Source organism: Equus asinus, chromosome 2, assembly GCF_041296235.1.
Source record: "Equus asinus isolate D_3611 breed Donkey chromosome 2, EquAss-T2T_v2, whole genome shotgun sequence".
Lineage (NCBI taxonomy): Eukaryota > Metazoa > Chordata > Mammalia > Perissodactyla > Equidae > Equus > Equus asinus.
This window is the reverse complement of record NC_091791.1, coordinates 21,128,295-21,143,024: the sequence shown is the minus strand read 5'-3', so window position 1 is coordinate 21,143,024 and position 14,730 is coordinate 21,128,295. Positions and strand designations below refer to the sequence as shown.

Here is a 14,730-nt window from a genome sequence, read left to right as displayed (position 1 = left end):
TACTCTGAAAGCTAGGTCAACTAAACCTGACAACACTTTTGGAGGGAAAAACTCTGGGCAAAACAACCCAAGGGACCCTTACTCCTATTTCCTGCATACTTCTGAGCAGTAACAATTGGACAATTACCATCTATTAAGACTAGCCTAGCTGCACATCTCAGGCTTCAACTCTAGTTTTCCCAGCATAGAGTCAAGTGTTCCTCCAAGCCTGAATTGTTGTTTGGTCAGGAATTCACTGCATATTGTTAAAGTGAGTACAGGGCTTTGAAAGGGAAAAAAACAAAAGCACATCAGTTTCACCAAGAAAGGGAAATCATGAGCCAGCAAGATAATAACCATGATTTGGGGCCTCAAGTTAAGAAAGTAGCTCTTCAAACAAAAAGCAGACCTTTTCTGTTGAGTATAACCATGGCTGCTTTAGCTGTTCTCTTACGAAAGACAACTGGGGAAACACAAATTACAATTTTAATAATTCCAGTAACTTAAATCTGTACTGGTTTTGTAAAAATGAACTGTGAGGTGCTTGGTGGAAGTAAATTGCCAATTTTTATTTCCTGGGAACTGAAAGATAACTTAAGTATCCAAAATTTGATATTTTTAGCTAGTTCAGCTGTCAACTACCACAAGGCCAGTGTTATTCTCAGATCTGCTTTACCCTACCCAAGGACACAAAAGAACCACCTTTCTATACATAAGCTGAAAGGCAGAAAAGGCAATTGAAGAACCTCACAGAAATCTAACACCTTCATCTTACGTTTTCTTTTACTACTTTTGGCTAGGTGAAAACAAATTCTTAATGTCAATACTGATTTCTGAACCTCTTGTTTCTTAAAAACACATCTATATACATAGATATGCTTTTTAAAAAATTATAGTATAAGGGGATTCAATTACTTGGGTTTTTGTTTGTTTAAAATACAGTATTACCTGTTATTTTGCCTGCTATGCTCTTCCTCTCCACTGCAGTGAAAATTCAGTTTAACTTGCAACTCAAAAATCCTAGATATAAAGAATGTTTACGTTTACTGTTGAACTTGTAAATTATCATTTATACTAATTGGTTGCTTCATAGTATAATACAAATACTTAATGCAATTCAGCAGATATTTATTGAACTCTCTAAAAATTTTAACAAATATAAAATCTTGTTGGTTTTAATAGGTTTTCTTCTTTTACATTTCAGTTAATATCCATGTTGAGGCAAAAAGCCAAATCAAAGTTTAAAAATATTTCTTAGCTGAATTCGTTACTGTTCACCTTTTATAATTACAATCTAGACACATACCACTTACAAAACTATGATTTTCCTTTTATGTTACCTGATGGTTTGCCTGTGCTATTTTAAAGGCAGACACATTCAGCATTACAACTGCATTCTAACTGAAACACATATACATCCTTCACTGTGACAAAAGCAAGCATTTAAAAAAATGAGTTGTTAAATAGATGCATTTCATTTTGGTTTGATAAATAGTCTTCATAATTGGGCTAACAAAACTGCCACTTATTAAGGTAATTGCTCCTTCATTTCAAAAACCAATCAAACTGCTTTTACATTTAACCTAAAACATAGGTCTTGGCCAGGGATGTGTTATCAGAATCACCTGTGGTTTGTTCAAAACCAGCCATACCTTGGCCTGGATAGGTCTGGGGTAGGACCCAGATCCAGGAACCCTCCTTTAATTTCAAACAAGCATTAGGGGTGATTTTATTATAATCTGTATCCCCTTCCCATTAAGAAACATGCCCTAAAATATTCTAATATAAAAATTTAAACCTTTACTAGAATGTACTTAAACATCTAACTTTAGTAATTTGTTAACATTTCAGTAATACATTTATAATTAGGGGCCTCAAATCATAAGCAGTGGACATTAATATCCATTATAATGTGAATTGTTATTGTTCACGTTAAGGAAAAAAGATCAGATACTCACCATTACCACTCTGCACAGTAACAGTAAACACTTCTATAGTGCTTACCACATGCCAGCTACTCTACTAAGCACTTTACACACATTAACTCACTCATCCTCCCAACCTAATGAAATAGGTATTATTTTCATTCTACAGCTGAGAAAACTGAGGCAAACAGGAGTTATGCACACAGGTAATAAATAAGGGAGCCAAGATTCAAACAGCAGTCTGACTCCGAGTGCTTGCTCTTCCAATATGGCCTTTCTACATGTTAATTAAAAAAAGCATTTGTTATGTGTGATTAATATTAAAATTTAAAACCTTACTTATTTTGAGAGTGTTAGGACTGTTCTTTCTTTGAAATGGTCAATAACAGTCAGGTGTCAAGTTTTGAGAAGACACATGCAACCATAGCTACTTGGGGGCCATAAATGACTAATGGTTCAATGTGTTAGTTTCAGAGCTTCAAGTCTCCTTTCCTGACAGAGGGGAAACTATACATTAAATTTTATAACAAAGTTTCATAAGACCAAGAGTTATATTTGGTTTTAGAATGTTGAGAGCTTAACATCTTTATTTGTAAAATACTGTTGGTATCATGCTTCAATTTAAGCATCTGCTCTACTTCCAGTACCACACTATGAGAGAGACAGGTACTCTATCTCCCCAAGAGTCCTTTTAGTTAAGTCCAGAGACCCTACCATCATCCTGACACTAGGACTTTTCAAGGGGTCACATCCAGGTCTTTGACACAAGGCCCCCTATCTCATGCTATATGCCTATTTTTTTTTTTAACTGTGTTATATAATACGTTCACCTTTATTCCTTTTTCTTTCTCCTACTACAAAACCCTCCAGGAAAATTAACATGCAGAAAATAAGGCCCCTGGGTCAAAGAAGGCACAAGTCTTAGTACAAGAGTCTTGCCCACACAAACACACACTAGGTGAACTACTGTTGCAACGTACGAAGGTAATCTCACCAAAAACCATTTTGTGTGCTAACACAATTATATCAAATTTCTTTAAAAATGGTTTTTAATTCAAAGGGTTCTCTTGCAGTCCTTTAAGGATACTGTTGATTTTTAGTACATTCTTAAGATGTTTGTTACACTGGTAACAAGAACATTAATATAATTTACAAGTTTTTCAGGTTAAGTAGCCCTTTTTCTACTGTAATTTGTGTCTTGTATTAAAAAAAATACTTCACCTTTCATTCTGTCCTACATGCTCTACCCTATGGCCATCACTTATAGGAAAAAAAAACAGTGATCTCCTGGGCTGGGAGGGAGGTAGAGGGGCAATATAAAGAATTCTGCCACTCATCACTATCCTCCTAAAAGCCTCAACTTACCAAAAGTAAAAGAATAAAATTCATGAAAGAAAAATTTTTCTTTTTCCCTTCTACCAAAAATTTAACACTTGTATACACACCACAAAGCCTTGAAATAAAACTGGTTTGTTCTTTAGGATCCAATTTCTTAGGTCTAATGGAAGGAGTACATAAGATTTACTGAAACTTTTATCACATACTCAGTGTTCTCTGTGGAAATAATGTATGCAAGTATACTGAGGCTTAATCACTCTATCAGTGCTGGTAGCTAAGACTTCACCCTTCTGTTAACACACCCTGGAGATTTTAAAAACACTTTATTTAATAAAAGTTAAACATACAAAAACTGAAATTAACACACATCCTAAAAATCACCGTCTTCCATTAATAGGAAGGCCCTTTTCTATGCATATATTTGGCTTAAACTCAACTCAGGATAACTGTGACGTTCACTTATACCAAGAAATGCTGACACCTTGATCTAGTTAACAAAAATTACAAACTCAGCTACATGAACATAATATACAGGGAAATTATGGTCAGATTAATGCACAAGAAATACAGTAAATTTTTAATGATGAAACATTCAGTACTCTTGTTCATTAATTTAGCCTTGGTTTTTTACAAAAATAGTATCTACACTGTATACAGGGCTATACATCAGCTTTTTGTTTTCTCATATAAACATTACACATCCAAAAAATGGTACCACTACCATAAATGAAAAATCAACACAAGAAGAAAGCAAACGTACAAAACAAACAAAAAAAAACATTAGAAAAGGTAGCTGGTCCTAAACATTGTTTCTTATACAAAACTAAAACCCAATGAAAAGAATAAAAGAGCTGGATCAATTTTAGAGATGGTCTAACGGGCTTAGGAAACAAGGAAAAACCTCACTTTACCATTTATAAATTAACCTATTTTTAGGCTTAATTAGGCAACAGTGAGGTTTAAGCTGAAGATAAAAAAAATGAAAAGATCTCTTTAGCAGGTTGATATTTTGCCTTGATGTTCCAGTGAATTGTTAGAATATATGGCATGTTCAAAGCATGTGAAAATTCCAAATTAGGACTTTACAAAAAGTATCTACCATCCATTAAGTGGGGGCCTGATATTAGGAAAAATCAACATTTCATCTAAGTGCTGTATTTATGCAGCATCTATCTAGAAAAGTTGCTTTATCCAACAAACTTTGAGGAAACACTGGTAGTAGTAATGAAAAAAGTTAAATGAATAGGTATCAAATGCAATCTCTTCAAGTTTCATTCTATTGAAGTCAAACAATGACGACAATGGTATCTTCCTTACTCATCTAACAAATAATTTACCTTTAGAAAAATATAAGGATAAAAAGGTAAATGTAAAGCCCTGCAGAGATGAAATCCAACAGTTTTTCTGATTATTGAGGCATCAAATGCCTGACATTGTATTTAGAGGTATCTTGATACTGTGTCATGGGTTTATCAGCAATTCCACAAGTTCCTACTCCAACTTTGCCAGTTACACTCTCAGGTGAAGCAAAAATACTTCTCTTTACCTGGGAAAAATGACACAAATCATTCTTGATTAGTTTCGGAAAAAATCAAAATACACTTACAAAGAAAAGTACATCAAGGGAACCTGAGTGCTCTTCTAAATAAAACAACCAGTGATGCCCAGCATAAGGCATGTTAACAAAGCAGGCAGGGTTCAACACACTGACTCTAAGCAGTATGTAAGGCAGCAGATTTTTCAAATTTTAGTTTGTAGAAGGAAAAGAACCTAGATCTTTTCTAATTCTTGACATAAACTCTCATTCATAGTGTTTCTATTGCAGAGACATTGGCTAATGGAGATACTTTTCAATAAGCCAAAGTGAAGATTGAAGTAGATTCTGAATTCAAGATCTAGTTATGTATTTTTTAAAATCTGTGTACCTGCTTTTTCATTTTAATCTTATTTTAATGACAGTTGTACTTTTCAAATTTACAAAGTATGATGAAAAGATTTACAAACCTGGCCTTTTTTGTTTTTAGAATAGGCTCTGTTGTTGAACTGCTGCCATTTCACCTTCTGGTCCTCTCTTTCCTGCTCAAGTTCTTTTATTCTCTGTGCTTTTTTCAAAGCTTTCTTCTTTTTATATTCACGCTGCTGGGCAATCATTTCTTTTCTGTGAGGATATAACAGCTAAATGACTTCCTTGGAGATATTTAGCAGTGCAAAAAAACTCCAAAAAACAAAAACACTTATAAATGTATACACTCTCCTCTCCATGAATAAAAACACTAGTATCAATGCCAATCACCCAGCACTACTAAGAAATAAATGTTATTTGAAATTACATTGAAAGCTTTCAAACATAACTATCTATTACCCACGTAAATAAAATATTTCAATTATGACTCTTCATTTGACCTTTACATACTTTTGCCAGTTGTGTTTTAGGAATGAGTTTCAACATTAGTAGCTGTCTGAACCTTTATCAATTTCTAAATCAATAGTTAGCAAGTATAATATGCTGCATTTGGAAAAGGTGTATGAGAGATTCAGTACAGCTAAAACTTTATTTCATTTAGATCGGAAGAGCACAGCAGCACAAAGGCAAATCATAGCTAACAACTCTTAAAACAGAAACAACTTGGGTTTTCCAAAAACACTCTCAACAGGATCTGATTCTAAAGCTCTCTCAGTAATTTCTCCTCAGTTAACACTGACTTCTCACCATAAGAAAGATGAAGAAGTCTTTAAAAAAGAGGCAGTAAGATCTAGACTCCTCTGTATCATATAATGACCACTATGAAGCTAAGAGCCGCTTTTTACACAGATGTTAAAGACTAAAAACAGAGATGTTCTATTGTTCTTTGATCTGATTTTCTTATTGGGGTGCTTAATTCAAATGTTATTTTAATAGATGATATAATTTTCCAAAATTCAAATATATTTATGCAGCAACTTAAGTTTGAGAACTCTTGACAAATCCAAACGATAGGAAATTGTGTCAGATATGAACAAGTTAACCAAAATATTCTTAATTCTCTCTCTTAAATACCTGTCAAACTGTACACTTCTCCATCCTCACTGCTACTCCCTGGGTTCCAGCCACCATTCTCTTACACCTGGATCACAGCAGTAGCTGCCTTGTCTCTGCTGCCAGTGATCATTCAAAAGCTCAAATCCGATCACATTATATCCCCTCTACTTCAATGCATCACTGGCTTTCAAGCTCTTTCTGGTCAGGCCTCTACCTCTCTAACCTCTTCTCTTGTCAAACTACACACCCTTCAGCCCCAAGTTTTTACCACAGGAATTTCTTTCTGTTACCTCTATGTTCCCACCATGTTTTCTTTTTAAAAAGTAAACATTTACTGAGCACTTACTACATGTCAAGAACTGTGCTACATGCCTTATTAATGCTATCATTTAATACAACCCCATAATGTAGATACTACAACCCTGTTTTACAGATAAGGAAACGGAAGTTAAGCAGCCTGCCCAAGGTCATACCTTCTAGTTTGTTACCCGGCTAACTCCTCCCCCGACCCCAAATCTCAGTTAAGATGTCATTTTTTCAAAGAAATGTGAACTGATGACTAAAATGCAGCTTAGCTACCTTTTCTTTGTTCCCTTGAAGGACCCATTATGTTCCCTTCATAACTTCTACACTTAAGTCCTTCTTTTATTACGTATTTTGTTCTCTAGACTATAAACTCAGTCAGAAGGCCCGAGTTGATCGTCTTCACTGTGGTGGAACCCCAGCACCTGATTTAATGAGAGGTACATAGTATCCTCTTAATATTTATTGAATGCCTAAGTGGGAATCAAAATGTCATCACTTTACGTAGTTATACAGACAACACTGACCCTATAATTCTGATCTTCAAGATAACGGTAAACAGTATTACAACATTCTTACCCTAATCTAGCCTGCATAAATTCGGCAGACTACCTCAAATACCCAAACGGGGAAGATTATACTTAAAATGCTAAAGTCAAAGTTACTTACTTTGACATGGGTTTGTTGCCACTGTCCTCCTTTGCCTTCCTTCCTTCTTCTACAGGCTTGAGGTTCAACAGTGGAGTCACTTCAGCATTGCCATAGCCAGCAAAGGTGATTGCAGCGGTACCGTTTTCTTCATCTATCTCCTCAATCTCCGCTTCATAACACCTGTAAAGATATCATGGCTGTAAGCAGGTGAGTAAAGGTTTAGTACTCAGCCTACAAGACTTAAACTGCAGTGATTCAAATATTACATGTGTCTAATGTAATTAGATGTAATTACATGTGTCTAATTACATATGTCCAATCAAATGGCCCTTTAACAAAGATAATATAAAGGAATAGTTGGAGTTAGCCATCTATCAAAAAAGAAGTCCTAATTAAAACATTATCAGGAAAGTCTCTTACATGTCTACTAAATGTGCTTTAGTCAGTCTCTTTAAGATATTTCTTACAGGAATAATTTCAATGTGCTTCACAGAAGTCTAAGATACCAACCATTCAGTCAATTTTCAATATAAGGAAAAAATAATTTAGATTATCTTTTAAAATATCCATTCATTTTCCTTTGCTTTCATTTTTCTTTCCTCTAGGATCCAAGCCAATCTTCTGCCCCAAAACTTAACCTAAAGCTAAAACCTACTGTATTAATGGTAACCACCCCACAATCAAATTGGCTCTGTATATCATATTGGCTACATAAAAAGATTAAAATAGGGTATTTCAAAAACATCTTACCATTGTATTTTATTATTTCATGTTATAGTTAGAGTTTTTTCTACACTTACTGTCCATCTTCACTCCAGATTGCCATACACTTGTCTCCTACTTTCCATGAATGAGTGGGCTGAGTAGAAGCAAAACTGTCTGAACTTGCAAGAGTTTCAGAAGGCTGAGTTGACAGAAGGTCTTTGGTTAGTTCTATAACTTCCTAAAATGGAAAAACAAAAACAATAACGTTATTTTTATAATTCACATAGTCACCTACTTTCAACAGGCAAGTTCTTTCAGTTTTTGATGATGACAGCTCTCATACCACATAGCACTTATTAAGTACTCTACACATTTACTTGCAGTTCATAAAAATACTATGAAGTAGGTACTATGATTATCCCCATGTAGAAAATGAGATACAGTATTTTATACAGCGGGTAGAGCTGGGATTTAAACCCAGACAGTTGCCTTTCAGCTTAATTAACCTCAAATACTAACAGAAATAGAGTAGACGAGCTTGTACCGTACATTATTTCTAAGCACCTATTTTAGCTGAACAGATCTCTAAAGATGAGAAATAGTCAATTATGAGGGACTGAACTAGGTTCAAGATCATTTTATCCCATATCATTGTCATGTATATTTCATACAACTGTGCTGTTTTACAGAGCATTACTTGGCAGTAGTATTAACTGCACAGCCAACGTGCTCCCTCTCCCCCTCAAACACTTGAAGTGGCCTTATTAGTAATAAAAATGCTCCTGCTCATAGTATTTCTACTAAAATATTGTAGGCATATATTAAGAAAACAGTAGTCTTCTTATTTATTTATTGTAAAACTTAGCCCATTCGGGTAAGCAAATTACCAGGTTAGATTTAAAATATCCCAATATCTTTCTGTTAAGCACATTAGCACAGCTCCATTTAACAGGGAAAAATAAATGTCACACACACAGACAGGCAATGCCTTTCTGTGTGGCAAATACTTTTTCTAATTCAGGCTTACACTTACTAGCTTCATTCAAAGGTGTTTACTAGGGTTGGTTAGAAAACTTAAGAAACAGTACAAGTTGAGAGATTCTGCTACCTATCTCCTATATTTTTACTCTAATGAAGATCCATATTATGCATCATCTTATCTGATTTAAGAACTTGCATACCTGTTCCCCTACTGTTGCTTAAAACATCACATTGTGTGTGTTTGGGGAGAAAAATTAGCAAGTTAAACTCTGTACTGAGTTTCTTCTGGCTCCTACTAAGGTTTCATAATAGTAGTTCTGGTTCAGTAGCCAAGAAAGTTAAATATTACCTCTTCCTAAAGATTCTAAATCTTCCTGGCTATTTCTGAAAAACTAATATTTGAGCCTAAAAAAAAAAAAAATTTAGCTCGTGGAAAAAGGTCAGTTTTGTGAATAAAAAATTTTGTGAACAAAAAAACTGGATGTCTCAGATTTGACTTAAAAATTCAGTCAAGTAGTAGCTTTAATGAAGTTTTATTAGGTGCCAAGTAGCCATTCAAATACTTTTTAATTAGACAATACTTGCAAATAAAGCAAAGAACTTCCAAATAAACAGATCATGTACTATACAAAGGAGGAGAGTAATTATCCAGTTTTGTTTTTAATTAACCACTTTTACGGCCAGGAATGTAATCCAGTAAGCCTGACTCAAGAACCCATACAATCCCTATCATTAAATAATTCCATTTATCTAGGTATCATTTCACTACTAGAGTACAAACATGAATTCTGCATCTGTAGGTATCAGATTTAGAACTCTACTTCTTTTACAACATCTTCCCACCACATTTTCATAAGGAAATACATTTCACCAAAGAAAAGGGTCCTGAAAAGCTGTGCATATTACAAAGAATTTTCAGAGCCCTGCACTTAAGTGACACTTTTTAAAAAAATCCAGAGCATTTATCCCTAGTTGTCCTTTCACTTTGCCATGTTTTACATACCCATCCCAACAAACTCTGGAGACCCTTCTAAATTTTTTTCTTCACATGTGCATATGTATCAAAGTATTAGAGACACTATTTTATGTATGAGGGGGTTCTTAAAGGTACATACCATTAATTACTTTTCCTCCCCCAAGTCTGAGTTCTGAAACTGCTCCTTCATCGACAGATGGGCAGCAGTTACAGTAATCGGTAATTCCAGGAAGCATCAGATGTTGTGATCTACATATCAGCAGGTCAAAGGGGGTGCACTCAAGCACTCTGCTTACTGAAGGAAGGCGTTTCGGGGATGCAGAGAGCCACTGTAATATATGAGACAAGTGACTTGACCCCTGCCTCCTTTAGAACCAGTTTATTCAGCAAAACAGCCTAATAAATTGACTATTTTTGTGATTATCATAGACTGCCTGGGGAGCTAGTCAGCTAGCTAGCCTGGATTTCACTATACCGACTTTTTTACATGAAAGAAGAAAGGCAATTAGGACTTTCGTAGATTAGTTTCCTGCCTGCTGAGTAACTTTATTTTATATGAAAGACAGTACATAAGGAGATCCTTATTGGCAAAATGGAAGTCACTGAAAAAAATGCAGAAAGAGTATTTTGTCAAATGATAGGGCAAACAAATTCATAACCAGGTTAAGGATATTCCATAAGAGGAACTCAAGAAAATAAAGGAGGCCACAAACTCAGTCATCAGTCTGAACAGACTTTTTAGGAAATACAAAAGGCAGAATTAAATCAATGGCACAAGGCATATCCCAAAAAGCAGAGGAGAAAAAAAGAGGAAAATTTTTTTTAAAAAACCCATGACAAAATAGAAGCCGTAACTGTAGTCAATGCAGACAACAATTACTAGGTGGAAGCAGATATCCAAACACTTTTCAGAATTTTATCTAACCTTAAATGATGCCTTCCATCTTTGAATAATTTGCAGTTCAAAACAAACCTATATCTAAACCAGAATGAAATTTTTTTTTCATGATAGAAAGAGGAGGAAAGGAAACTGTGATCAACATTGGTCAGGAAAAGCATTCTGTATTACTACTAACTGAAGTGTTAGAACTTAAGCTTCTAAATCTGTGCCATCCAATATGGTAGTCTCATGTGGCTATTTAATAAAATTAAAAATTCTGTTCTTCAGCCACCCTAGCCATATTTCAAATATTCAGTAGCCCTATGTGGCTATTGGCTACGGTATCACAGCAGACATAGAACATTTTCATCACCACAGAAAGTTCTGTTGGACAGTGATGTTCTAAATGGTTATAGAAAAGAGGATATTTTACAGATAAATGACCCTTAGGTCATCAATGAGCCCTAAGTCAGTCATTTACGTGCTTACTACAATGTCTACCACAATGGTCTCTCTCCCTACAGTACTTTCCACTGTAGACCATGTCATATAAGGCAGTTCTGCCCAGACTCTGACAATTTATTCTAGAAATATTAAAAAGACCTAATAATAATGCTGTTTCAAGCTTCACTCCCAACTCCTCCTCCACCAGTTCCACATATACCCTTCCTCCCACTGCCCAGGAAGCAATATACCCAAGACTGGTACAAAATGTTTTATTTTCTTCAAAGAAAAAGACCCTGCTTTTAAGTTGGTAAAAGAAGATGAGGGGATGCCAGGATCTCTCTCTGAGGCAAACAAAAGTCGGCCTGGGAGTGGGAGAAACTGCTCCCAATATGTCTTTTTCTTATTGCCTAGCACCCTAAAATCCACTGGCCTGACTTCTACATATTGAAGAAGGGTCTTGTTTTCTGTGTTTTTAAAAATAACATACTATTGCAACTTTACAAGCTTCCTAAATCCAAAATATGAACCTGAAAATATTCAACTCATCTTTATTATGCCCAGATAAGCTCTTTTAGAATCCTGAATCTGGACCCCATTTTAAATAAGTTTCATTTATTTGCAGTTCTAATATTCCTAAAATATTAGTAATTTTGATAGGCAAGAGGATGATAAAGGAAGGGAAAGGATTACTCAGGATAAGGATGATTCAAGTTTTGTGTTGAATCAGTAAAGAAAGACCACCTAATCAAAACTCCTTTCAAAACTTTCCAAAAAATCAGGTTGCGAATTTTAAGTTCTCAAATTTGTTAAGAGGCAAAGTCATATATTTACAAATATCACATAGTGTTTTTCTTAATCAACCTAGTGTTCGGAGAAACAAAGGATATTTACTATTATGGCTTTACATTTGTCTTGAAAACCCAGAGCAAGTTTTTAAGAGCAGGTTTCATACCTAGTGAACTCTCCCATAACAAACAAACAATGTAAATTAAAATCTCCTTTTCAATTAGATCAATTTAACTTCAACAAGTGTCAACAACTACACTGTAAAACCTAGCCTTAACTTCAAATATTACGTGACATTTATGCAGAAAACAAGTATCTCTTTAGATATTTTTATGTGTTTTCAATACAAAGTGCTACGGGCTAGCTTTGAAAAAACACACTCATTTCGTTTTCAGAGAATCTTGTGACATTAAAAAGAATCTTAATCAGGTTATATTTTTCTCCTTTAATTTTAGTTACCCTTTGAACTAAATTTCCTTTGCCAGGTCTTTAAAAATAAAAGCACTTTCCACTGTAAAGTTATACATATCTTTCCTCTAGAAAGTTTAAGAGAGACTTCTAATATCATTTTTAAAAATTATATGAGCATCCAAGATTCACGTAACAAAGAATAACGCTTCACTCAATTTGATGTATAAAAACTGAGGAAGCAATCCTACTTCTACAAGCCATATATGCCTATAAGTGGACACCCACTAAGTGGGCGGACACCCACTCCAAAGGGTGCTTTGGGTACCTATACATTCTAAGCAACAAATCATTGGAAAAACACAAAAAGACTCTTTTCAAGCAATGTAACTGTAAGTGTCCCCTCATACTTACTTGTAAATCTTTCTTTAATTTTAGCAAATCTTCATTTTCTCCATTTCCAGACAATGCAGCTTCAACTTGCTGGAGTTGAGCTTTGTAGCTTGCCAGCTGCTTTGCTAAATCCTCTGACATCTAGGGGAAATAAGGGTAAAATCATGAAAACTGAACCAAACACCACCACCACCAAAAATAATTTCCCTGTTTGCCTGAATTAACCCTTACCAATTTTGCTCTTAACTCTTTATTATAAATCATTGCAGCTTAATTTATCACCATGACCTTTCCTCTCAGTTCAGAGAAAAGCTGTGAGCCAAACCAGAGACTTCAAGGCAATGGATTCTGAAGATTATAAACATGTCAGATAAATTCCATATAGAAAGAGAAACAAAAAACAACAGATAAGCGGGAAAAGGAGGATTTGTCATTTTTTTAAAAAAACTCCTGTAACAGGGAAGGCATTGTGTTCGGCTCAATTAACACGGGTGTTACATCGTCACCACAAAACACACAGCACTAATCTGCTAGAAGAATAGAGACTTCCGACAAAATTATTTTTAAGCACTCAAGAATACTTCCAAAACCAAATATAAATGGCTTTTGGATTAACTACACAAATTACTCTCTCTACGTGAGCTATTCAATTAATAAGTGTTTAAAAGCTCTTCTCCAGAGCAAAAATCTTTCACCCAGTCCCTTAAATGGTGCCGATGCAGTTTTGTTCAGTACAAGACAGCACAAATACTCTGCCATTTAGGTATTCTAAGGAACTTGCCCTCACCAAATCCGGCTCGTTCTTCTCCTGAAAGATCCGAGAGAATCCGCTCTCGATCTGGAAGCAAACCTACAGGGTTCCCGAGGACCCTGTCCTACGAGTCCCGTCCGACCACAGCCTGGAACCTGGAAGGGCTCCAAAGGGCCCGAGCAAGCCCGCTGCCCTCCGCCCCAGCACCCGCACCGCGAAGCCCGCCACAACTCGCTCCATTACTTCCGACCTCGAAACTCAGACGTCAGCTTCCAGGGAAACCGAACACGCGAGCTCAGCGGACGCCGGCGGGGCCGGAGCCGCCGCCCCCGGACAGGCTCCGCACGGAGCGGCCCAGGATGTCCTCAGGAGGCCTCCGCGTCCCGACCCCGCCCGACGGGCCCCCTGTTGGCCGTGTTCGCCGCTCTGACGCGGAGCCCCAACCCGTCGGGGGCCGCTGAGGGCTCAGCTCCGGGCGGGAGAAGCACCCGGGGCCCCCACCGCTCTCGCCGGCGCCCAGGCCTCGCCGGCGAGGCCGGCTCCCCCGCCTCAGGCCTCTGCTTCAACTCGGGAGACGCCGGGGCCCGGCGAGGCCTTACTCTCTCCCTCACCGGGTTTGTTACCTTGTGTGGGGTTGGGGGCGGGGCGGCGGGAAGGGGTCGGGGCAAAAGAGCCCAGTGGTGGCGGTGGCGACAGCGACAGCAAAAATCTCCGCGGCGACAACAAGGCCACTCGTTCTGAAAAGGAAGAACTCGGTCGGCGGTGAGGGGGAGGGGAAAAAAGCCGGTCACTGGAAGAAGGAAAAGACAGAGGCGGATGAAGCATCGCGAGAGGTTAAAAACCCTCGCGAGACATGGCTCGACTCACGTGATTACTAGCACCCTCTAGGCCGCCCGCCCTTAGTGGCGTTAAGGACGCAGAGTGGGCGGAGTTTAGTAAGGAGGAAATGGCGTAGCTGGGCTGCGCCAGGAGCCGGACGTGCGTTGGTTTTATGTCAGTTCCGGCTCTGAGTGGGAGCCGTTAGAGTTTTCTTTTGGGTGTGTGAGCTGTTGGGTCCTTTCTGGGGTTTCCAGGCTGGTAATTGTGTATGTCTTCTTAGGCGAGCGGTGCTGGGAGGTGGGAGGAACGGGGTTTAATGCAGCATTCGTGGCTAGTGGTTGTTTCTCACAGTGTGGTCCTGTACCTGCA

General features: G+C 37.2%; 1 protein-coding gene and 1 long non-coding RNA gene across 3 annotated transcripts; one reads left to right on the top strand and one right to left on the bottom strand.

Moving 5' to 3' along the window:
* Positions 1-1,090: 1,090 nt before the first annotated feature.
* On the bottom strand, positions 1,091-14,415 carry SMNDC1 (survival motor neuron domain containing 1). Of its 2 annotated transcripts, XM_044751045.2 has the most exons (7): positions 14,166-14,306; positions 12,813-12,932; positions 10,017-10,206; positions 8,016-8,158; positions 7,234-7,395; positions 5,247-5,400; positions 1,091-4,788 (listed from the first exon to the last, which is right to left on the bottom strand). In XM_044751045.2, exons 3-7 carry the CDS (start codon positions 10,017-10,019, stop codon positions 4,651-4,653), a joined length of 600 nt encoding a protein of 199 aa, XP_044606980.1. In that variant the 5' UTR covers positions 10,020-10,206; positions 12,813-12,932; positions 14,166-14,306; the 3' UTR covers positions 1,091-4,650. The 2 variants fall into 2 exon arrangements, with proteins under 2 accessions (XP_044606980.1, XP_070339522.1); XM_070483421.1 differs by lacking the exon at positions 10,017-10,206 and having other exon boundaries at positions 14,166-14,415.
* On the top strand, positions 7,287-7,959 carry LOC123278345 (uncharacterized). The gene is made up of 2 exons (XR_006515692.2): positions 7,287-7,422; positions 7,821-7,959. It is a non-coding gene; the product is annotated as an uncharacterized lncRNA (long non-coding RNA).
* Positions 14,416-14,730: the final 315 nt, after the last annotated feature.